The following is a 27,231-nucleotide window of genomic DNA, read 5'->3' as shown; positions in this document are numbered from 1 at the left end:
CTATTGAAATGGGAGTAAAAGAGAGAAAATGATTAAGGGATTTTGAATCTCTGTACATTTAGAAGGTAGATATATGTACCTAACATAGAATGAAGGAAGAGGACCTTGTAGACTTCCTGTTTCAACCGGGTATACGGCTGCGTGAAATCCTGTTTGCATATTACTCCATTCCCTTTCTTGCCAATTCATAAATTTAACGTCTTCTTCTTTTTTTCACTTCCTCCCCCATGATTCTCCCTCCCATCTACCCGTGCTCAATGAATTCGCACGAGGAAATTGAAAAAAAGAATATAAAAATAAAATACGTATAGTTAAAACCAAATATGGAAAAGAAAGTTAAAATGCGAATTCATTATCCGCATTCTGCCTCCCATGTCTCTTCCATTTTACAGCAAAAATCTCTGGGAATGACTAAAAGATTGAGAAATGTCGGTTAAAAAAGTTTTTAATTAATTTATAAATTCTCAGCGTAAAAATTTCCGCATACCAAAAAAAATTATAAAGGAGTTGTTTAAAAGAAATTAAATAAAACGCATTTCGTGGCAATAAAAGCGCGCGGGTGTGTAAAAAGCCTCCCCGCAATGATAAAAGCGTATTGAGGCGTGGAAATAGAAAAGTTCGAAGGGGGAAATCATATTTAAATTTTATATTTGCTCCTTTATGCCCCCAACCACCACTTGATGTGGAAATGTCTTCCCCAATAGCTACGAGAAGATTAATTTGTATGGAATGCACGAAATTCAATTTTTTCAGCTAGATATTTTGCCTAATATAATCCCCTCTGTATATGTATAATATTTTGGGGAATATAAAAAAAGGAACATAATGAGTCCCTAATGAACTTTATTACTTTGGTGGATGTGGAAGAATGGAAAGGACGTTTTGCTTTTAATGAACGCCAACCCCCACATCTCATCCATATAATATAGCGAAATTTTCCCCAATAATTCTCTACATGGTCAGTATAGGAGGAATATAAAAGAAATCATTAAGTTTATTGAGTGAAAAAGTACCCACTTCATATATTCTTTCGATGGTAGTATTTTGCGGATAATAATTGTCACAAATATATCATCTTCTCATTTTATTTTCTCAACATTCCCTTCAAGTGTGCAAACGATCAATGAATTCTGATTGGGTTTCATAGCTCACAAATAAAATTCATTTTTGCTGCAAGAGGTAATTGACGAAAGCACCCTGACGGTAAATATTATTATTGTTGACTCTGGTACTCTCTTCGACGTAGTCAGCAAAGCACCCACCAATATTGCCTTGTGTGTGCAGCAATATATATGGATGTTGATATGAAACAAAATCTTCATCGTTATTGAGGAGAAAAATGCAATATAATTCCAATTGCACGTGTCAGTTCGTATTCCCAAAGGAAATACCATTTTTCTGTTGACGCATCAGTATTCCGACGACTGTTTATAAACATTACTTTTCTGCTACACAATCAACCCTTATGCCCCCATCCCCCTTCAACAATGTGTCGGATACCCAAAAGCACACAGGCAATATATCTCATCATGGCGAGGAGAAAGCTCTCGCACCCATTACTCCCCCCCCCCAACCCCAACGCCAGTCATGTCCTTTCGGACCGTCGTAGTGAACGAAATGTCGCTATATACGAGGAAGACGGGTCCGTGATGAGAAAAGAGTGGAAAAGGGGGAGGGTATTGGTTGAATGGGATGGGAAAAGCTCATTCGGAAAAGCTGACGTGTGCCAATAATCACGGGAATACTGCAGGGACACAAAGTATGTGCGGCAGTTGCTCTTTAATTTTCTGACTTCAGCACAAAACACCAACTTCCGGGCTGGGCATTTATAAAGAAGGTCACCATAAAAATTCCCGCTGTAATTGACACTCACCACGTGCAAATATCATGTTTTTGATTGCTACTCTATCGTGCCATGGGGTCATTACATTGAGCTCTACCCACCCAGGCACGCGTTCACGTGGGGCTATCACTTTTTTTTTACCCTAGATCACCTCATGCGTGATTCACCGTGAGAAGTTTTTTTTTATTTACAAAAAAAAGCCCTAAAATAGAATGAGAAGCGAAAAAAAATATCCTACCTTTTTTTTCAAAGCTCTTAACTTATAATTTTCATCTATTCTTCTTTAATTATAATCTTCAGGATTAAAATTTCTTTTTACCTGTAAAGAATGGAACTTGATTGAGGGAAAAACTTCTAAAGTTTAGCAAGAGATATTCAAAGGAATTTTTATTCATTTTTCTCGGAATTAAAGTATTTTCTTGAATTTATTTCAAGGAAAAACCTTCAGAGGAACTTTCTCTATTGCTTTTCAAGAATAGGTAAACATTTTAGGAATGTAACAACGACTTCTTTGAGATCTCTGGTGGTAACGATTAATGAAATGATTAGGATCGCTTTCCTAGAATGAATTTAATTAATTAACTTAAATAAGAAACTTGTCATTTGTTTTTGACAGACTATTAAAAACCTCTAAATACAAAAAATCAATCCTATTCACCCCAAAGTATTTTTGATTAAATTAATTCAACGAATTTCGTTGAGAAGAAAATATTTATCTTTAAAAGGTAAAATACAACGTGAAAAAATTAATAGAAAATTCAAAAACATAGTGTAGCCCTATACCGGTAGCATAAACTGTGAAAATTCACTACCTCACATTAAAAGCATTTTAACTGTACCGAAAATGTACGTATTTTAATTTTTATTTCCCCCCAAAAAAGTACCATAAAATACTGACCAATGAATATCCTGACATTTTTTTTTTTATACAGATACGTCCTGTATTTTCAACCACAAAAGGGAGGTACAAAAAAGTGGAACAGAGTGAATACGGGAAAAAATAAAACTATTATTATTTCTGTACAACATGATGTTTAATGTGTAAATATGAATTTCCATGGTGGGGATTTTTGAGAGTCCTTCAAACACTTTTTCTCCACTTGCATTCTATCATGATTTTTGCCTGGGAGACCTATGGCATTTGTTGGGGATAAAATTAATGGGAATTTGTCGATTTTTTCCTATACTGTATACATGTACCCCTTTGCTGCACAGTATGCTCTTTGGGTAGCATCATCAACTACTCTCGAAGAGTTTGCACAAAAAGCCCAGCATGGAATTGAATTGCGAAGCACACACTTCAATGAACCAGCTGGGGTATGAGAAAAAAATACTTATAAAACTCTACACATGTGATTAAATTATATATTAATTTACATTTTACCTCACGCTGTACAATGCAATTTACTAATTTTATTGAAATTAATGTCTTCCGTATTAATTGTTGTATCCTCAAACCTTGAAAGATACGATGGGGAAATTATTAACTTACGTCCGGCGCGCAAGGATCAAAAATTTGACGGGATCTTGCGGGCCGGGTATCTTTCCCTGTCCTCTGGGGGGCTGGAACTTGGCGTTGTCCACACTCACGCAGCAATATTCCGCCCTTCACGGCAATAAAAACGCACTTTTACTTTGCACGAACAATTTAATAAAGAATTTAAACAGAAAAGCTCCACAATTGACTTCACTGGAGCAAAGGACGAGGAAGAGAGAAAAGAACTTCTTACAATTGCATTTTCTAGCCCTAATTTTGACATTAAATTGAATGGTGGGGGCATTGTTTACAAATTTTATGGCACCCCAAAGTTGAATAAAAATAGATTAAAGATAAATTCGATAATGTTTTTTGACTTTGGAATTTTTCACTAAATAATTTAATTATTCTTCACGCTCACACGTGAACAATTGTAAAAGAAAAGAAATGATTTCTCCCTAAGAATGTCTTGCTGATAGAAATATATTACGATGTGCAAATTCGATTTTAATTTGTCATTAAATCAACAGACGTAATATAGATTGTAAACACATTTTATTTAATGAAGTTGTCATTAAAAATACATATAAAAAGCCTAATAGGGAGATAAGTTAATTTTTTTTAATCATATTGAGAATCCGCGCTCAATGTTAACACCATATATTTGGAGCATTGGAGCTTTTGCGAACACACAAAAGCTCTCTTAATCCATATGAAAATTTATGTATTCGAAAATAAAATGAGATGAAAGATCTGTGCAAAAGTTTAATCTGGCATTGAAAGGCTTAATTAACAAAAAATTGAGATTTTTTTGTAATAACCACAAAAAAGCCTTTTTTTACTAAAAAATAATTCATTTACAATTTTGATAGAATTATAAATTTATTTAATTTATTTATTTATTTCGCCAGAAGTTCTTTATAACTCTCAACAAAGAAAGGTTGAGGTTTTTTAAGTTTGCATGGGAGAAATTTTCAATTTTCCTTGAGTTTAAAAAAAATCAAGAATTGATAAAATTGAAAACCAATTCTGAGTTTGCTCAAATATTATGTGATATTTTCTGCAAATAACACAAATGCAAAAAATAAACTTTTTTTTGCTGTAAATTTTACCAACGCGTACACTACTTTTAACTATATACGTTCTACACAAAAAACCACAGAGTTGGGAGAATGCATACTCATGAAGAATAGTGAGAAAATTTTTACAAACTCACTCGGGAGTATTAAATTTCTAGCGTACATAGAGTTGAATGAGTGAGATGAGTGGAAAATTGCAAAAAGCAGGAAAATTCTCCAGCTCTTTTCTTTCCAAACAATTGTAGAAGCTCAATTTGAAATGCTAGCGAAATTCCGTGGTAGTGGGAAAAAAGGGCAAAAAAATGGGAAAATTCATTTTAATTTAACTTTTAGAATACTTTCAAGTACAAGCCCGTTCAATACCTACAAAATCGTTTGGCTTTTCCCGAAATTTTCTCCCTTTCAACTCTTACCCCGCGTGTGTGTATTCGTATTGAGTATGATTGGAATTCGCTAACCGTCTACTAATGAAAATGCTCGAAATTCTCAAAACATTGTCATCCAAATGGTATGTCAATTCTTCAAAATGACTTCTCAACGTTCTCTCTGTGTGTTATATAGTTTCTTTGCAGAATTTTCACTCAGCGTGCAGAGCTCCCCTCCCTTTTTGCCGGATTGTTTGAAAGTAGTTTTCCCTTTTGGTAAACTTGGCATTCAATTCTCATCCCTTATATGAGCAAAATCTGCACTCCACGTGATCGTGAAATTTCCACCCAAAGAAAATTCCCCAAAATGATGCGAAAATAGTCTCAAGTTATTCCCAACCAAGCCCCTACCACCTCCCTCAAACCACCCACAGACTCCCAACATCTGAAACATTCAATTTCATATATACACACACGGAGTCTGCAGAGATATAAAATGTTGAAGCTTCACATGAAAATTTCTACCAATTTAACAGTGAGTTACTTCAGCGGTGGTGAAGTACACAAACTTTCTCGTCACGATGGGAGAATAAGAGTGAGACCAGTGAGACAGAGCTTCTGTGAGATAAACTTTTCTAAGTGATTTAAATATTTGAAGGTTTCCGACTTTGTGAAATATGTATGTATGTATGCTCTCCGGAATTGAAAAAAAAAGAAGAAAATGCAATATTGAGTATGGAGAGCGAGGGGATTGTGGTGATTTGAATATGGCTTTAATAAAAGGATTAGAAAATTGTCTTGATGTTTTTTTATGTATTCAGAAAGCTATTTGTATAATTTTACAGATAGTAAAAATATTTATGCATCAGTGATAGTTCAAGAAATTGCCAGCTAGATTAACAAAATCTGTAAATCTGTTCTTTTCTTACAATTGATGAGTTGTAATATTCTTTTTAAGCAGAGACACAATTTGTGCTATAAAAGAACTGTTATTGTAATATTGTACGTTTAAAATAAAATATCGTTTTTTTTTTTTAACACCCACCCCTCCCTAAGGTCTTTAAAATATCGTAGGTAATAAAAACTTACTAATTAGCTCCATAGAATAGATAAAAAAGTAATGAAAAAGTTCTTTTCTATCTCTTCACTAATTAATATAATATAAAACATCATAATAATTTTATGGTATGTGTCTGAACTACTCTAAAAACTAATTTTCCTTAAATGCAAATTTTCGAGTTCATTTTTATTGATTTAAATACTTGAAATTCCTAAAATAAATATTTAAAAACTTTAAAATCAATGAAATTATTCTATAAAAAAATGCTATAAAATTCAACAAACCAACACTCCCTCTACAGTAAAGCTCAACCACAGCCTATCAAGCACCGGAAAACACTCAAAGTTTCTCTCATTTTTTTACATGTCCCTTCTGTGCGAGCAAAACATCCCCCAAACCAACATTCTTCTCCCTTGAATATTAGCAAATTAGAAGTTTGCCACTTAAATAATAATTTTCCGCATGGGGAAACTTTTTATTGACCACACGATGAGTTTATTGCCAAAAAGTATACCCCCAACAAAACAGGGTGGGTGAAAATTTATTAATAAGCACACGGATGAGAGTGGATATTTTTTATGGACTTTCTCCATGAAATAACCACGAAGCCAGTGTCACTTTTGCGCTCATGGGATTGGACAAATAAATTAAAATTAATTTGTCAATTAGACGTGTAGCATGGGGGGGAGCCGTGCGAGAAAAAGGAGGGCTTGTATAGGAGAAAATTATAGCCGGCATGTACTCCTTCTGTGTGTGTGGGGAGAATGCAAATAAAAATGGAAATTGCTCAAAATAATTATTGTTTATAATAATAAGAATGGCCGGAATGTGTCAAGCTTGTGGTGAAATATGGAAGCAATCCACAGTTGAACACACATTAGGAGCACCATTATGTCACACACTTGGTGGGCTTGTTTGGCAAATTGCTTGGCCCCAGCAATTGTGAATATAGTAGCGCCAGTAACTTTTCTGCGCGCACCGGACCATCCCACCGCAGGAAGGTTTCTATAAGAGAGAAAACAACTTTCGCGAGGCGCACGTGAATTTTTCCGAGGACATGAGGGAAAATGATGAGCCAATAAAAGTTCAATCACGATTGAATCAATCAGATTGATAAATGATTGATCAATAATTGATAAATCAATTGAGCCTGTCAATCGATTGATCAATCATTGGTCAATTATTGGTCAATCGCAGATCAATTCCGATTGATCAATAATTGATCATCTATGCGGACCTATATTGACTCAATATTGATACTATCAATATTGAGTCAACTACAACTCAATCAATTATTGATCATGGATTGATCATGGATTGACCAATTATTGTTCTTCAATTTTTTTATCAATCAATTGGTCAATTTATACTCAATTATTGATCAATCCATATTGATAGCATCAATATTAAGTCAATTTTATCTCAATCAAATTGATCATGGATTGATCAGCTGTTGATCAACTATTGACCTCTAAATTTTTCTCAATTTATGCTCAATCCTCGGTCAATCACGAAATTTACGAGCAATCATCCGTCAATCATCAGTCAATTACACAATTTGCGGACAATCATTGGTCAATCTCATAATTTCAATCAATTGTTTGAATATTGACGCAATATTGACACTGCCAATATTCAATCAATCTGATTGACTCAATATTGACACTGCCAATATTCAATCAATCTGATTGAGTCAATATTGAGTCAATATGATTGATTGAATATTGACAGTGTCAATATTGACTCAATTTTATCTCAATCAGGATTGATCATAAATTGACCAAGTATTGATCAATTATTGTTTACATAAACCCAACTGCGAAAGAAGCTGATTATTATACATCTTACTTTTAGTATGTACAAGAATTACTCTAAGACCAATGAGACTGTTTTTGACGTGTACTATATGCAATTCAGAGCGTGAGTCTCCCATATAATCCTTTGTGTTACAATAACTAATTAGGGGATTAATTAATTAAAAAAGGATTAATTAAATTACAATTAAAATACATAGACGAAGGCGGGAAACTATGTTTCGGACGAAGGATTTTTCAGTTTTCCCATGTTTTCTTTATAGATTTGGTAATGTCACTTACATTTGTATAATTTGGTGCATAGAAAAATCTCCCCCTCCCTTTCCTGAGTACACAATCACCCACAATTTTGATTTGGGGATATTCAGCAATCATTAACGCTAATATCTGCGAAAATTTCTGCCACATGGAGTTTTTATAAGTTTGCTAAAATCGCGAATTAATTTTTGCAATTTTGACCAAAAGATTAAGTATTGACCACACACAAGAGGAATTCCCATAAATTCCTTGTGCACAACTTTTTGCGCATAAAACGTATTAATTTAACCCTTTTGTTGATTTAAGATGTCGTTTAGAAGTAATTAAAAATATAAAAATGTTCTATGATGATCTCAAGATGGTTAATCCCCCTTTTCTACCACAGTTTAGAGCAAAGGTTTGAAGCAAGATATATGGTTTCTCATAGAATGATGTGAGTTACTAAGTCTTACTATACAAAAAAAGTTGTACAATGTACACATGTATTGAGTTTCGGTAATGCAAAGATGCATGATACTGTGTTTCACAGAGATTTGGTGGAAATGAGAGAATTTGGTGAGTAAGAGAAATATGTGGAGTGGAGTATAAGAGATGGATTTTAATGGCACAAAATAAGAGTAAATATGCGATGATTTATTAAATGAGAGAGTAACTATGAGATGGTATAGCAATTTATTGCTATTAATGAGTATTTGTTTGAGAGAAATATATTGCAAATGAGCTGGTTGCATTTGATGGTGGTGCATGAATATTCCCATGTTCTATGGACATGGGGATTTTTGTGCTTATTCTTAAAAGTCATTCCTATTGATGGGTGTCTTTAAGAAAAGCAAAGAGAAGAAATGGTTTATCAAGAGGTGTCGTGTATGGTTATGCTACTTTTAAGTAGTATTACCTAAAAATGGGTATTTATATTAAGAGAAATATATTGCAAATGAGCTGGTTGCAAATAATGGTGGTGGTGCATGAATAATATCCCCATGTTCTATGAACATGGGGATTTTTTTTGCTTTTTCTTTAAAATTATTCGTTTTAAGAAAAGCAAAAAGAGAGAAATGGTTTAATCAAGAGGTGTTGTATATAACTATACTGCTTTTAGTAGCTAATCAAGAGGGCAATCAAAAGGACGTTATATTTCATTGATTTGGAATTGACGTTCATGTTGATTTCAGATATTGCATCTGTCAACCTCACTGATACAAAAAGCTTATAAACTAAAAGATGTGTATAGTTGATAGAGTAAAAATAATACACAATTTTTTTAGATTAACTATAAAGCAACTTGTATGTAGCTTTATTTATCTAGAGAAGTATTATAAAGACTCTATGGTGGTATAAATGGTAAACGGCTTTCGAAAATAGGGTGCCAAATGTGCAAAGCGGCTGCCATACCGTGGTGCGCAAAAGGCATATCCCTATCTCGACATTTTTTCCCCAGAAATGATAAATCATGTAAGAGAGATACATGATAAACAGCTAAGTAAGATTATGTTGTTTTTTTTTTTTATTTTTTGAAAATTTGCATGGCTCCAAGAGTAAAAATTTTCAAAATAATATCCGGCTCCAATGCCATTTTTTTTTTAAATTCCATTTTAAGTTGGTTCCAATGCCAAAAATTTTTCAACAAAATAGTAGCTAAGTTTGACGTATATCATATGGCTATTCGAAAAATTTTCAAACTCTTTTGACGTGTATTTAATATTATATATCTATATTCTTAATATATAAAGCTGAAAAGTCTGTCTGTTTGTGGCACATGAACTCCTCCGAAACGGCTATTCATCCCTCTACTAATATACTCCACCCTTTTATAGCTTAAAATGAAGTTTGCTCACACGTGATTGGGGGCTCTGGTTGACTTTGAGAACATACACTACATGAGTTTTACGCCTGATAATTTAAATATCAAACTAAAGTAAATTTTTAATTTACATCCATGCGCAGAAATAATCGCTTCTCATCATTTTTTGACAATCAATCGGATTGATTACCTATTGAACGATAATTGACAATCAATCAGATTGATTACAAATTGAACGATAATTGACAATCAATCAGATTGATTACAAATTGAACGATAATTGCAAATCAATCGGATTGATCACCTATTGAACGATAATTGACAATCAATCGGATTGATTATCTATTGAGCGATAATTGAAAATCAATCGGATTGATTACCTATTGAGCGATAATTGTCTATCAATCGGATTGATTACCTATTGAGCGATAATTGTATATCAATCGATTGATCAACTATTGATCATCTATGCGGACCTATATTGACTCAATATTGACCTCAATGATTGATCAATGATTGGCAAAATTTGTTTACTGGGAATGTTTAGTTCCCCAAGCGAAATGACCCATCATCGTACACGAAACCACACACACATACCGTGGAGAGAAGGGCATTTAATTTGCTTCGATGGATTGCGGTTAAGGGATGAAATGGGCCGTTAAAAGAAATCTAATTAGAGGTAAACGATTTTACCTTTAATTGCCACAATTACCTTACCAGTCACTGTGGCGGAAGCTACAAACTTTTTACGACATGCTTCAGAGCCGCTCTTCCCCAGAGACAGGGGTGCAGAAAAAAGGGAGACACTGCGGCGAACGGAAGGTACCCACAGTTTCCGCTAAAGACGCACCCAGCACTCAAAAATTGACTTCCACCCATCACACTCCCCACGACGGAGTTGGGAAAAGAGCCTGCGAGAAAAATTTATTGTACAACCACCATCTCTTGGTGACAAAAAATTTAATTCCTCAAGACGCTTTTACTCCTTTTAGTGCCATAAAAAAAGTTTTCATCATCACCCTCGCACAGACTTTTTATATTGTTATGTTATACAATATTAAGTATTGTGTGAATATATTTTGGGTTGGACAAGTGGTGCAGAGGAAGAAGATGTGGCTTCTTTTCATTTTTGGCGGGGCAAAAGAGCGCTCTAAAGTCGAAGAACCTCCTCTGGGACTCCCTACCAGGGATGGAGAACAGAGTTGAAACTTGGAGATTAGATAGCCCAAGAAAATCTCTTTGTACTTTGTATGTGAATAAAGTCTCTAAATTTTAAATCAATTCCATAAAAGGATTATTAAAGATTCTTGAAAATGGAATTAAGTTTTTGAGTAGTGCAGAGAATTATTATTTATTCAAATAAATAAGAAACTGAGAAAGAAAGAAATATTCCTTGCAAATTATAACCAGCACTTTTCTGTAGAGAAATCTTGATTTTTTTTTCAAACCTCCTGGTAAGGACCTTAAGAAAGAAAAGCTACAAAAAAGAACCGATCAAAGTTTAAGAGATTTTTCGCATATTATTGCATAACGATATCATTTGAATTCAAATCACAAGCCAAAATATTATATTGAATTAATAAAAATTATATAAACCTTAATGAAATTCAATAAAGAAGATAATAATAATTTTACGATAAAAAAACATATTTAATTTTCTTTTATTTTTAATAAATAAATTAGTTTTTCACCATCAAAAAAAATCTAAAAGGTCTAGGAAATGAAAGTATTTCTTTGTAGCTCAGTAAATTCATTAAGAATCACTAATCTATAAACTGATCAACTCTTTCAACTTTTTCCATGGGAAATGAAATAAGAACGGTGTGGAGGAAAATCGATTGTAGCTCCGTGGAAATTTCATTTATGGAGATAATTTAATGTTGGTCGGAATTAGTTTTCTTGGGAGAGAAACCGAACATTTTAATTTCACCTTTCCAACCCCGCTATTTTAGCCGCACACTGGCCTACATTCTCCCTCACAGCCACGAAGAGCGAGGTATGGCTTTTTCTGTGAAAAGGGCAGTGAAAGGCGAGCAAAGCACGTGAATCCACCCACACAGAAAATTAAATGTTTAATTTATTTCTCTATTATTTAGAGAAAAATTTCCCCCTCATTGTATTGATATTAAAATTCAAATTTTGCATGTTAAATCCCCGGAGGTGGAAGAATGTTTCGTATATGGGGTCTCTCAGAGTTTGGAAAATATTTTTTTTTCACACAGGTGTTGAATGACTACTTCACATGCATTGCGATTCATTCTGTTCCTCCGTGTGCTGCTGGTCCTACATTTTTTCCCAACCACCCACCCACCAACCCAATGGCACCCGGTAGTATTACATGGTATTATTATGTGCTTGGGCCGCGCATTTTTATCCTTTCCATCGGGATGTGTGTGTGTGGGCAGTAAATTACAATTTTTGAGCTGCCGTGTGCCACTCCATCGCGTTGATGGCGCAAAAGGATGGTGGATTGCCTCCTTTTACCCACTCAACTCAGCTTGGGCAAAAAAAAAGTGACGGTAACAACTGAAATTAACATATTTTTTCACGGGAAAAACACCACACTGTGTTACACCGGTATTAGATTGTGTGTATGATTTGGATTCAGTGACGATGGAATAAAATTTTAAAATAAAAAAAAAAGAAAATGTCAGGGAGAAATTTTCAAGGAGGAGAAGAAAAGTTTCACTTCACTGATTTTATTTTAAAAACGTTTTAGCATTTATACAATACAATGAACACAGAGCGAGCGTCACATACATATTTGCAGAGGTGGAACGAATAAAAAAAATATATATAGACGAAGAAGAGAAAGCCTCCCAACCACCCTTAACAATTCCCCATTCAAAGTGGTTGAAATTATACACACAGAGAAAGAAAGGAGAGCGAGACAAAAAAATAAAGGAAGAAAGAAAAGCTCATGAGATACAGCACATATAAAAGAATAGTACAGAACGAAGGACGATGGTGGGTAAAAGAATAAAACCAAAGCTCCTGAGGAGCAATGCAGAGGGAGAAAAAAAAGGTAACGAAAAGCGACAAAAGTATATATGAAAGACAATATAATTTGACAAAATTGAAATCATCAAAGGAATTGAAATTAATTTCTTTCTCTTCCTCGTCACACCTTGAGGCGCCTTCTTGCTCTAATTTAATTGACTCAATTCAAAAACAATTAAAAATACCTACAGGGAAAAATTACAAAAGGCGTCTCGACACCATTCTTCAATTTTCTTTTATCAGCACACAGACAATTTCGTTAAGTGTTAATTCCCTGTGAGAAACTCCACATAAACGAACTACCCCATGAAAAAGGTTCTTTCTCATTCCTTTGGGTGTATATTCTCAAATACCGCCCCCATCGTATTTTATATATAGGTATTCGGTACATATACCGTCTTGGAACGTTTGAGGCATTCAACTTTCACGAATTTTCCATTTGCAATCGCATCACGAGCCTTTTCGCGGGCAACAGTCGAGCTTTCTCGCAAATATCCATTTTGTATAGGACAGGTAGAGATACTTTAGGGGTTGAAAAGTTCTCTCTTTTAAAATTTTGACCATTAGAATTGAAAGCTTTTAAAAATATACATGAGCTTTTAAGGATTTCAGTTGAAAATTGAGACAGTTTTAAAGTTAGATTAAAACTAAGAAAATTCTAACGTCGCTGGATTGCAATGTAACAATGTGTTTTCATTGCATTTTCCGAATGCAATTCGAAAGAATTTTCCAACAAAATACGAATGTTTTGCAAAAAAATATTTTAACTCTTAAAAACCTAACGAACATTTTTATAAGCTTTTTCACTTCGTGAATAGTAACCGAAAGTTCGATTTTTCCACTACTACGTGCATTGAAAATTAGCATTGAAACACCCCCTGTGTGATGGTGGAAAATGTGTTGGAAAACAGGGTGAGGATGGAAGTAGGTAATAACATTATACACACACCGTGGGAGCAAATTTTAATATTTCATTCGATTGCTCGCCCCAAGATGATGTCCTTCTTCATTTTCATCTTCCATATTTTATACGAAATTGCCACTGTTTTATACAATAAACTATGATTTATCGCCCACATAGAATGTGTCAACTGTGCAAATATAGCGCGGCAGACAATCTTGTGCAATACAAATAAATAATACATTCTTATGTACAACATTAGAATAGCATATGGAGAAGAAGAAGAAAAAAGCTTCAACGCGAAAGCTTTTCTCGCACCATATTGTACCTACATATTACTTCTTTGCCTTGGATAGAGGAATATCATATTCATTCTAATAATATTGTATGAGCTTCAAGCATGTTCATCCTTCTTGGGCTTTCCCAGCATACAGATGTTTCTATTCTTCTTTTGTGAAACTACGGAAAAATCCCCATGGTAATGTGAGAGAAACCCATCCACCAATTGACACATTTTCACTATGAAAGTTTAAGCTCGTGTCATGTTCCATCCTGGCATTCTGCAGGGATTTGGTGCGGTATGGGTGATATTCGATAGTGTGCGAAATACTATTTACTATCATTAAATAATAAATGTATAATTCTATTATTAAATTGGCAGCATTTACAGAGTGATTACCTCAATTATTCATAATCAATTGATGTGGATGTGTGTTGAAAACGACGCAGTTAGTGTTTTGTATAAATAGTCTACCTTTCCGCCCACACTAACCCATCATTAAATATTCATGTTACATCCATATTGCATAAATATGATCCCACGTATGCGTGATTGTAATAATTTTCAACTGCATTTTGCAATGCATCAACTGACCTTTCGTCCGGGCTTTCGCTCCATCATCCACTTTTGTTCTACATATTAAGTACCCGACTTTTCCATATTAAACCAACATCGAATTAAAGTTTTGAAGTACCCCTGAGATGATTTTAGTTGAGAAGGGACTAAAGAAGATCCTGTTAAAGTCTTCCCAAAGTATGAATAAAGTATGATAGGGAACAATGAAAAAGCTTGTTTTACTATCTCCAAAGAATCTATGTATCTTAAAAAAGAAAATATGGGAATCATAAAAAGAGCTTTTCAATTTTTTTTATTAATTGTTAAGCTACCCTTGAGTCTAGTTTAGAGTTTAGTTTAATTTTTTATGCATTTTATTTAGTTTGAAGATTAAAGAGAAAAAATAGATTTTCCTCGTCATTATATAAAAAAAAAATATTTCTAAAAGTACAAAATTAACTACAACCCTCAATCTTCAGGCTCTCATATTATTTGAAGATTAGTTGAATTTAAAATAGGTATTATAATTTAAAGGATGTCATACATTATTTAAATTCCCATGACTTCCTGTCACACCATCCAGAGCAGACCCATATCACGTAACAATCATTATTTCGATCACAACTGTAATTTACTACTAGAGCTTAACCAATCCTTGAATTTTGATACAAAACATAATGGCATAATATATTGATTTCATCACATTAAGGCAAATCCTCAATTTCATCGTATATATCTACATATATCTTGGAGAAAAAGCTCTAGAAATATTTCAATAAACATCATTAAGAACATCATCCACCAGCTCATCTGATGTACACTGCTTTTCTTGAGTATAAGATGATTTAGCAAACAAACTAAGGGGATGTCATCACGTGAAATGCCGATTAAAAGAAGTTAAATTTTATTTTGAATGCTCGGCAGACAATCAAGTGGGTCAAAGTGGTCAGAATCATCCCAAGCACAAACCATTGTTCTCAATATAACCCCCCAATGTCTCCAGCGTGACACAGAGTTTGCTTGCAACTCATCCCAATGAGTTTATTGTGGGCGATGAGTCTTCTCTCACAGTGCAAACACATCCGACTTTTTAGCTATTCATTCCACGTACAACAAGTTTCCTGGAATATTTTTCTCCATTCGGATTATCCTTGCCACGTTATATGGTTTCGAGCTTTTTTTGCCCTCCCTCCTTCCCTGTGAGTTCATCCCATATTATATACAATCCTCCCCAATTTCACCATGACCGCTTATTCCATCATACTCTCCATCCTTCCACACTCTTTGTTCCCCCCAATGCTTGTGCTTTTTGAAAAGTCCACGGACACACATTGGAAACACCCAGGATACTGTAAATGAGAGCACTTGTGAATGAACATAGAGGGGGCGGAGAAACGTGCCCACGGATAGAAAGTATGTGTATATAATACAAACCACAGCTTATCAAAAGAATAGGCTGTACATCAAAACAACCACACAAATAGGGGAGTGTGTGGACAGCGTAGAGGTGAGATAAGGGCTGAAATTATGTATATAGATACAAATTAAGATTTAAAGGAAAATTTACAGTAGGGGTGGCAAAAATTGCTCTATTCAAGCGAGAAGTTTGTTAGATTTTATTACTGATAGTAAGCTCCCTAGCGTGGTTTATTCAAGTAAATATATATCGTTCAACTACACATAGTTTTCTCATGTTTCCCACATGCATGAATTAATTTTTTTTAATAAAATATTACCTTTGGTGTGTGATTCGGCCTCTGGCCCTGGAAGAAATATATATAAGAAATGTGTTAATATACTTTTTTTGCATGTTCGTCAAATTAGGGGGTGAATTAATCTAAAATCTAGGTGTAAGTTAACTCGGGGAGATCTCGTTATGTCTCCTATGTATGTGCCTTCTTCTTTCACTCAATAGAAGAGCCAGTTGGTGGGGTGTAGTATGGCATTGTATTTCGGTGTAATAAGGTCCAATTTGGGTTAATTGCGACATTTTCAAAACATCTGCCACAGCACACCTCTAAAATGGTATTTGCGCGCCCAAAGACACAAGATTTTCACTTGAAAATAAGACTTAAGCAATGGTCGGTGTGGTGATATTTAAAATATACACCACATCAGCGATATATCACGGAGGTGCTTCTTTTATTTGCCTCGTTTGTTGGTTTTTGTGCTTCGAGCTTTTTTCTTCGTTTTTATATTTTCTTTTTCTTGTCTCCTCTCGTTGCCTCATTTTGTGCCATCTGAAGGACCAAAGGCAGGAAGGTGGGTATGGTGGCTGCTATGGGAAATAACATTTTCGTCATCTCTGTCGTCATTGCAGGCATTCACAGGCAACACAGAGTTTAACTCAATTCTTGCACGTCTCCGAAATGTATCAAAGAACTTTGGCGCGGAAGGAGAGGCAAAAAGCACTTTTTCACCATCGTTCTTCCTCGTACTTTTTATGTAGCTTCTTGGTATACATTTTTTTTGCTTCTTAACTTTTTCCCACCAACAGTTGTATATAGCGAGCAAGGGCACAAGGGAGCCACATACTTTCCCTTCACACTTCACACCTCCACCATCAATCTCATCCTTTTTGGGAAGTTCGTGTCAATTATTTTAAAAAGCCTCTCGGATTTACAAAGAAAAATGTGTAAGGAGAAATATTTCCATCCTTGACGGCACAAAAAAAAAAAGAATAAATTTGTCACACACTCAAGAAAAAAATGTTATAACACACAAGATTTCTTGCGATTAAGTGGAGACGCCAAGTACCTGCACAGTGGAGGCGCCTAGTGGATGGGAAGCATACGAAAGGTATGGTTTAATGTTGAGATTTCATTTGTAAAATTTCATTTGACTAATGTTCATCTTTTTTTTTCTACTTCGCCTAATGCTTTGCCTTGTCGTTGTAATTTTTTTTTGAATGCTTACGCAAATTCCCTCAATGATGGTCCTTAAAACCATTATTGCGGTGGTGTGCCTTCTGGCACGGTTAGAAATTAAAAGATTTTTCTCTATTTAATGATACTTTTCTTAAAAACTCTAAAATTCTTAAATTTAAACATTTTTTCATGATTTTGAACGATCATAAAAAAACATAATAAAATAGATTTCTAGACAGAATATTAAACAAACAATAAATAAAAACAAAAGGCCCAAAGATTAATTTAAAAATTATTCAATCACCCTAAGAATACCTTTTTTATTTTCTAATAATTTCTGTCTTAAATAGTCTATGTTTAACAGTGTAACGTATGCATTAAAAGAAAGTCAGTATACCTATATCTATCCGTAAAAAGTGAATAATATTATAATTCTCCGAAGGTGGGCGACAACAAAAAGAGCCGCATAATGTAACGTAATCTGCTAACCTTGTAGAAATATCTTTTCTCCCCTCTTTACCTATCATCGCGTTCCTTTTTCCCTCTAAGAAAAAAAAAGACCGTTCTGACATTAAAATTATATTGGTAAAGTCTCACACAGCCATTATCATTTTCATATCATTATCATTGCTTTTTATATTATTGCTGTCGAATTTGGGGTATAGAGAAAAGCGCTTTCCCTTTTCTGGGAGGGGAGGAGAGTCTTCAGTTGCGTCTTCCCTTTTCATAAAATAATCGTCTTATTTATTCGGTTGATGTAAGCAAGATTTGTGGGTGGGTTTGGGGGACAAGAGTGGAGGAGACACAAGAAGGTCCCAGTTGGGGAGCTATGCGTGGGACGGGATGAAAGTTCTCTATGAGGAAAGATGAATAACTCAAGTACATTTCAAATAAAATACGAAATCTGCACTTCCCGAGAAATGTATTGTGAACGTTTATTGTATCCTCATTCCAATTTTCCCGTCTTGTACATCAGAGCATGAGTACAACCCCTAAATGCTTGTTGGGCGGGTGCGGAGGAGGAGGTAGTGAAGGTAGGGAAGGAAGGAAGAAGAGGAGGAGGTAAAAAAAAAGATGAAAAGTAGCGGAAAAAGAAATGATGAGTGGAGAAAATAAAATAGGGAAACGGTAACTGTGTAAGGAAGTATTGGAGAAATCTATTGAGATGTAAAACATTACGTCTCTGTAATTATTTATCAAAAGAAAATTTTTCCTGTCATTAAATATTTTCTCTGGGTTCGCTCTGAAGGAAATTGTTGAATGTAATGTGATTCAATATTTGATTACAGAGAGCTTCCCATCACGATGGGGAGGGGATGGGAAAAATGTTTATGTTGGGATATTCCAACGGGGTGTGCTATTACATAGAAAAGCTTCGCCTCGTATTTCTTTTTCGCTTCAACAACGTTTTTCCTATGAATTGCTTTTCCTATCAAATCCATACTGTGCATACACTCCAACCCTTTTTTCTTCTCCCGAGAAATAAATACCAAGCAAAAGGGAGAAAATATTAAAATGAGAAGAAGATGTGCATTATGCGGCGAAATATGGCGTGGAGTTGAAAGCTCCCGTAATTGCTGTTGTTTCTCCTTGAGCCAATTTCATATGTACATACATATCCATGCAACCCATCCTATGGTTATATGTACATTTTCAACGCTACATATATTTTACAATCAACTTGTGTCAATCACCATTTGTGGCTTGGGCTACAGCACCATCCAACACTACTTGAGGATTCTTGCTTGTTTTGTCGTCCCTCTTGCCATTGTCGACAAGAGCGATAGTGAGAATTGACATGAAAGCACAGCAATTAATCATACTCACCAACAGAGAGTGGTAATTCTATTGCAATTAAAGTGGAAAATTGAACAATGTATTTGAACTACTATCAATTTACTAACGTCATGGAGTTTTTGACGCCTAAACGCATTGCAATTCATAAAACATTCAGTTTTTTGTTTTAAAAGCTCGCCCTATGCAAAATGGAGTGGAGAAGTATTGCAAAGAATAAAATGTTTCAAAAGAAAATCTAGAATTTTCTTTTTTTAAGTCAGCAGTCCAGGATACCTTTTCAGCTTTTTCTTTAAGGACTTTAACCCTAAATAAAACCTTTTTTCGTCTAATCTGGTAATGGTGGTAACGTAATTAGAAAATCTCTGTTTATGTTGCTACATAGTGAAAGCTTGATTACTTACTTTTACTTTTACCCCCCGCTGAAACATCCACCCACAACCTTCTGACATTTTAATCTCTCAAAAGATACACAATGTAATAAAACTTTTAATCTATCCGCATGGTAAGCAATTCAATTAAAACCATTAAAACAGCGATATAACACTGAGTGGAGGGAATTCAACTATCATGGTTATCAAGCTTTTCGCTCTAAACATTTTTTGACCATAAAATATTTAATCCGTCCGTCTTGAGTTGGTAACACTAAACCACCACCGAAAGGAGCTATTTTATCCCCCCATCCGCACTATAAATAAAGCTCCCCAATAAAATAGACATTTCAACAAAATCCGCTCTCGAGAGAGAAAGCTTTCTGCGCGCAATATTCTTCAACAAAGTTCGTAAAATAAATACACATAACATTTTATTGGAGTTTCAGCTTCAATTCTATTGTCTAACCATAAACATTAAATGTTTCAGCGTGGTTAATGCAAGTCAATCCACTGTACGCAATTACTTCTTGCAAAATTGCACAAAAAGCTACAGTGGAGTTGCTGCGCACGGGGTGTGCGAGCAAATGGCAATGTCCACTGGCATCTGACTATTTTTCACGTAAACCATGTCAACTCACTCAAAAAAACATCAACAATAAAATCAAATTGGTGTCATTGGTGAGGGCGAAAAAAATATATACATACAATGCCACAGCATAGGGCCATGCGGGAGAAATTTGGGAGTGAAATGGAAAGCCATAAAACATTATCAGCAATTCTTTTCATATAAATAACATGTTCTCTTCAGCACATGAAGTGAACCCTCTCCCACTACACGCCCTCCCACGAAAACAGGGAAAATTCCGATTGGCTATCGATTTGCTCTCCTAATTTGATTGTGGTATCACGTAAAGAAAACAAAACGTGATTGTTGCTGCCATACAGATGAAGAGTGACTCCACAGATTTCACGTATAACCCCCCATTCCATGATATATGTATGTATACAACCAGCGAAATATATATAGCGCGGAATATAGGTACCTCTGCGGCTCACCCACTGTATCCATCGCAAGGGTTTGTGCGGGATAATCGAACCAATTCCATATAGCATCGCAGCCCCAAATCAAATTCAATGGGGGATTACATGTGTATATGTGGCTTGTAGTAATTTTTCCCTTCGCCGCATTTATAAATAACTCACTTAAAAATTCATACTAAATTGGTTTATCTTTCCGCCACCACCCACAGTTCATTGATAAAGTTCAATGGGGCGGAAGAGCTCTTGTTTTCCATGGGGGTTGATGCGGAATATGAATGTGTGTGTGTGTGCAATTCAGTGGAGAGCCTCATTGTTGTCTCATCTAATTTTAGAGCACATAAAAAACATCAGGAACTTATACCTTTAGCGCCCACACTTGTGCGTCCCACATTTGACCCCATCTGCTAAAGGGTCGCCGCACCAGCTACTCGCTTATCCCCACAACTCTGGAGATTCCAATTTTTTTCTGTGCAAAAGGAAAACCCCCGCAATTTTCTAAGGAGTGAGATCGGTTGGAAAATGCGGCCCATAGGGTAGATTGTATATAGTTAAAAAATAGTCACACCATCTGCTTCCTTAATTTATAAACTCCAAAGCACACACCATACCTACACCACCCCCTTTAAGCAAAGACACAACCAATTTTCCTCCCCTAAAGTAGGCTGGGGAGAGCGGTAGAAGCTACATCAGGACCCAAATGATGCTACAAGCAAAAGAGAGAGGGGTAGTTGGAAAAAATTGTATTTATGAAAGGAAAATCGCATTCTGCTTTAATGAGCTTTTGATTGGAATTAATGGTTCGCATCCGGTGTGAAGAAAATCATTTTTCCCCACTCACCATCTCTTTTTGATTTCTTCCCTTCCACAACATGTTGATGATGCTTCAGCTTTTTGTTGCCGCTTGCGGATGATGGGGTCACGGAGAAAATAAAAACACACAATGTGGCATTTTTCTGGACGTTGAATGAGAAAAATGAGAATGAAATATGGATTATGTGTAGGTGGGTGAAGATTAAAGGGGAGAAACATGACGAGAAAAGGTTACAAAAGAGGAATTTCTATCTCTCACCCCACCGCATCTCTCTCTCGTTTAGTATAAAATTGGACGATTTCTTCATAACCAATTCTCGGATTCATCCGGAGATTAGCAAAAAGCCCCCTCAGACCTTTTCTGGTTTGCGCAATGGAAAAGGATCAACCGTAGCTCTCTAATGGATTCATAAAGACATTAAAAGGTCGATGAATTACTGAAAAGCGAAAATGCGGATAAAATGGAGTGAAATGACAATGATTTTGGTTCTAATTTACGGTTATGCTTTAAAAAGGAAATTCTAATTTGAATTTCCAGAAACATAAAAAATATAATCAAACTATTTCAATATGTTTGAAATAAATCCCAAACTTTGAAGCTTTTGCGGAGGGAAAAAATCAAATTCAACGTAAATAATAAGAAGCTTTTGAAATTGCTTCGTACTCAACATCTCCTCAATCCAATAAAAATCCCTGCACGAAAATAAAATCAAGAACAAGTCCCACACTCTGCCTTGGGGACTCTTATATACCTTGTTGAGCCGCCCCCGTTTTTTTTCTTGCCATTTCAAGTGGGATAAAAAATGAGAAACGCACTCGTGTGAAGAGTTGAATGCCCCAAAATTTTCGTGCTTTCACAGAAGATGACATCTCCATGCTACTGAAGAAGGTTCAACCCCCGCACCACGGAACATACTCCCCCCGGTTGTGTGAGGAAAACTTTCTATTTATCCATTTTATTGTGGTGAATAGTGAAAGTCGGATAACACTATTAATTTTATGTGTGCTCATTTGGCTTTCTAGCTGAATTGGATGGGATTGATGGATCCCAATGATGATGGAGTCACACAATTGGATTTTGTTGCTCCTGACAGAGAATGAGAGAGGTGAGTGAGATGCTTTTGGATCACAACAATTTTCTTCACCATCTTCACCCCATTTAGAAGGGTGTGTTGTGTATGTGTGCTATATATCTGGTGAAAAGTCCCATTCCCCAGTGCCATTGTCACGCCGTCCCCATCGGGATTCCCTGGCGTATTGCTGTGTCACACAAAGTGAGCAAATTCCACTCTTGGAGTGGAGAATTCAGTGCGTTCACTAAACATGTCTATGTACATAAACAATGAGATTAAAATCAATGCCTCAATAGGAAGTGACGCACAGTCATCCCTTCGGGGAAACTTCTGAAGAGTTGGGGGAGCATATATAGGGGGAGAGCGTCAATTGCTGAGAGGAAATGAGTGGAAAATACAAAGAGGATTTAAATACCAACATTTGACACAAAGCATGAGATAAAATTACTATATAGAAGAAAGAGCATGAAAAGGAAGCTCAAGGTGTTCTAAAAAACAAAGTTTTTCATAAAAAAAATATTTTTAGTAGGTAGTGAAATATTAAAATTAAAAAAATCTTGAGTTAGTTAGTCAATTTTAGCTAAGTTTCTTAAGCTATTGCTTTAGAATATTATTAAGTAAGGTTTAAGGTTTATAAGCTAAGCCTAAGTCTTTTAAGTTAGTCCTAAGTTTATTAGGTCAGTCTTATGTTTCTTACGCTAGAGTTAAGGTTTTTTTCTATGTAGCTAAGGCAAAGGCTTTTTCAACATAGTTTAAGGTTTAACTACACTTAAATTTTTTTTACGATCATGCTTTTAATGTCTTAAGATTAGTTCAAATTAGATCGAGGCCGAATACATTTTTGAATGATTTTTACTAATATCGATAAGCGAAGAAATTCTTCTTTTGCATCAAAATCCGTAAAAGTCATCCAAAAAATATTCAGTTCTACTTTAGTTTAACCTATCCGTAAAACCTCTAAAGCGTATGTAAAACTTAAGCCCAGCGTAAAAAAAAATAATAAAAGGATGTCATGCACAATACAAGGGCGAAGTACCTAATTGAAGGAAACGCAGAAAACAATTTTAACCCACCCAGTCTTGTAGGGAATCAAAAAAGGATAAAGAATCGCCAAAAATATTCACCATTTTCCACTGGGGTCACAACGAAAAAAGGCAATAAAGTTTTGTAAAAATTCAAAAAAATTAGCCGCCATTCGCCATTTTGTTCATTTCAATGCATGAAGCATATGTTTCAATGCTTCGTCATGAGCTTGTCTATGAGAGTTTGACATTTCATTCATGTTTTTTTGGGAAAAAATAAAAAAAAACATGCGTATTTTTTAGTTTAATTATCGTGGTAAATGTGTTTTACGTGTTGTTCGAGAGTGATTTTTATATCTGAATACCTGAAGGATGAATTCCAGCACAGCTTGTGACCATCTCAGCGAGCACATCTCTCGTTACAAAACAAAGCAATCCAAAAACAATGGTCGTGGATCGTCTTGAAGATGACTTTTTCACGAATTGAGAGATCCTCTGCGCTGGAATCCTTTGCGTTTCACACCACCACGACGGACAAGACGATGGATTGTTGGTTTTGTGATTCCCTGGATGTTTTCACGCAAAACCTTACGATGTTTCTGAGCACCACCTTTCCCAAGACCTTTTCCACGACCAATGATGTGCTCACTGAGACGGTTACAAACTGTGCGGGAATTCATCCTTCAGGTATTCAGACATAAAAAATCACTGTCGAACAACACGTAAAACACATTTACCACGATAATTAAACTGAAAAATACGCTTTTTTTATTTTCTCCCAAAAAAAAATAAATAAATGAAATGTCAAACTGTCATCGACAAGCTCATGACGAAGCATTGAAACATATGCTTCATGCGTTGAAATGAACAAAATGGCGAATGGCGGCCAATTTTTTTGAATTTTTACAAAACTTTATTGCCTTTTTTCGTTGTGACCCCAGTGGAAAATGGTGAATATTTTTGGCGATTCTTTATCCTTTTTTGATTCCCTACAAGACTGGGTGGGTTAAAATTGTTTTCTGCGTTTCCTTCAATTAGGTACTTTGCCCTTGTATTGTGCATGACATCCTTTCCTTAGAAAACTTAAGCCTGGGTTAAGAAATGGGCAAAGCTGGACCTAATTATGAAATCCATCCAGTATTCAGCTTAACATCGCTGGTTCGAGTATAGAAATTAATGGAAATCTTTTTCAAGAAGACATAAATCAAAACATTTTCTCTGAGATACCTTGCATTGAATTTTCACCAATTCTTACTTACTTCAGAAAGCGACAAATTGATGAAATAGAAATTACTTTGAAAGCATTTTAACAAAGATTTCATAGTAAGTACTGAACAGAGAGTAATAGCGTACAGACCTGAGGCTTAAGACGCGCCTTTTTTGCTTTATTTCCTCATTGCTTAAGTCTTAGCTCTGTGAAGCATGAGGAAGACGATAGAGAAGCATACATAGGAATGAGTTTCATTGTTCTGCAAGAGATAAATGTAAGTTAAGAAGTCAAGGCATCAAATGTCTCTTGTAATGTGAACCACATTTGACATGGTGAAATCATCTGATGAGAGCCTCATGAGACATATGTATACCACTGCTCCATCCTCCGTAGTAAATGAATCACAAATCGTAGGTTGGATGCGTTGAAATAATATAAGAAAAGTTACTAATGAATATAATTCCTCAGCGAAATGAGATAAAATGTCTAATTTGCTGATGTGGCAAAGAAATCTGGGGCGAGGAAGTGTGTTGGGGGTGTGGGGTGGAAATGCTATGGGGACATGGAGAGAAGGAAAACATGTGAATTATTTACGTCTCCTCCTTTTCCTTGACTTAATTTAGAGACGAATTGCAAAAGCAAGAGACAGCTTTCGCACAGGAATTTCATCGTACTATATACCTTTTTAATATTCTCACACAAGAGTAGCATCTCACAAGAGAATAAAACGCGAAATTCACTAAAAGAATTTTAATTTCATCGAATTCCCCACTTCACATTTATATTAGACAAGAAGGAAAAGTGTCTCAAATGTTACGCTCTCACTCTTGTCCCTCTCTCCGGAAAAAAGAAAAGCATTTTCTTTCTTTCTTTTCTTGTTGTAATTCCGATTTTCTCGTGTGCGCATTCTGTTGCCCCCTTGAGAATTCAGGTATTGCTATTTAATGAGCAAATTGTACACCACACTTCAACATAAATAATTTAGTCGGTCATGCAGAAGCACACTGACACTTTACACAATTATAAAAGAATATTGTAAAACACACAACATTGAGTTCACCTTTTTAGTCTCTGCAACACAATATGTAATGTTCCAAATTTGGGGACTAAAATTACCAATTCAATTCAATTACTTAAAATGTGGAGCTCATATTATAAAGTGATTCACTCGTACATTTTACTGGCATGATTAAAATTTCAATGTTCGTAAATAAATGAGCATTTGTATTGCATCCACATTTGGGCACTGATATTGTTGTATATATAAAGCTCATAGTAGAAGCCAAGTCCTTTAATGAAAATTAACAGCCGTGAAAATGAAAATTGTTCCTGGTAAATGGGAATGATTAAAAACGGAATAACTTATGAATGAACATAAAATATATATCTATTTTTGATTGTGGAATTAAAATCTGTTATCCAGTTTTTATTATTTTTTGACAATGTAACAAAAGGGAAATGCTGTAGATTGATGCTTAATAAACCAAAAAGGGATTTTTCTATTTAAAATTATGTTTTTAACATTTTTTCATATATGGTTGGGGAGCTTTAATAAGCAAATAAAAAGCTTCTTTAGCTTTATGTTATTAAAAGAGGGAAATTATCAATTATAACTCAAGTTTTTGTATTTAAAAATTTAATAAAAAGCTTTAAAAAATAATTACTTAAAAAAGCTCATAATCTACCGTGATTTCTTTTCGTTAACTTAAAGAAATTATAAAAATTAATATATAAATTAAACTTCTTTTCTTTGGAATAAATTTAAAATTTTTATTTTTTATTTTTCTTAAAAAAAAAAAAGAAATTTAAACTTAATGACTCATGTCTTCGTTGTTGAAAACTTCTTCATTGTGTGGCAGTAAGATGGAGACATGGTTGAAAATGTATCAAAGAACAGTTTGTATTTCGAAATTTTCAACTTGAAGAATTGCTTTTTTTCCGCAAAATCATTCCACAATTCAGGAGTCTTTCCTGCACACTCTGAAGCTTCTTCACAAAAGCTTTATTTCCTCCCGTCGAGCGTATGACTGGTGTGTATAACAACGAACAATGCCCCGAGAACCTCCACCTCCTCCCCCTGCCATACCATTCTTTCTTGAGAAGAAAACTCATCCACATGACGCACAGCTCATTGGCAAGAACGAAAGGCAAACAAATGATGGAGAAAAAGTTAGAGTCGGATCCTATGTATGAGAAGTGATGGAAAATTTTCATATTATAATGAGAAAATTGTTTCAGTCCATATTGAAATAAGAGCTCTTCAAGTTCTTTTCTTCTTTGCTTGCATATATGTATGTTATATAGGTACATTACATACCGTATTCATCAACTTTCTGTATTTTTTTGTATGCTTCTCACTCAGCATTTGCTTCTGTTAAGACTCACAGATATACAAGTAAAAGGAGAGTGAAGAAACAAATTAGGATTAAATTTCTATTGCTTCTAGAGGAGTTCTCTCTCTTTCTTTCTCTGTCTACGCCATTTACTAAAGACGAAGAGTTCTATGGTGCGGGAAAAAAGGCGGAAATACAGTGGAGTGTTTCAACAAAACAGCATGGAAAATTCAATGAAATATACACGAAGCATAAGGAAAAGGAGCTTGATAGA

General features: G+C 35.0%; 1 protein-coding gene across 5 annotated transcripts in view; it reads right to left on the bottom strand.

Moving 5' to 3' along the window:
- Window positions 1-27,231, bottom strand: part of LOC129790672 (hemicentin-2) — a 129,192-nt gene that overhangs the window by 92,690 nt on the left and 9,271 nt on the right. For 4 of the 5 annotated variants that reach the window (XM_055828313.1, XM_055828314.1, XM_055828317.1 and 1 more), the window contains exon 3: window positions 16,170-16,196. The exons of the other annotated variant lie outside the window; for it this stretch is intronic. In XM_055828313.1, the coding sequence (XP_055684288.1) occupies window positions 16,170-16,196 (27 nt within the window). The remainder of the gene's footprint in view (window positions 1-16,169; window positions 16,197-27,231) is intronic. 5 annotated transcript variants of the gene reach the window in all.

This window comes from Lutzomyia longipalpis, chromosome 2 (assembly GCF_024334085.1).
Source record: "Lutzomyia longipalpis isolate SR_M1_2022 chromosome 2, ASM2433408v1".
Lineage (NCBI taxonomy): Eukaryota > Metazoa > Arthropoda > Insecta > Diptera > Psychodidae > Lutzomyia > Lutzomyia longipalpis.
This window is presented reverse-complemented; position numbering and strand designations above follow the sequence as displayed.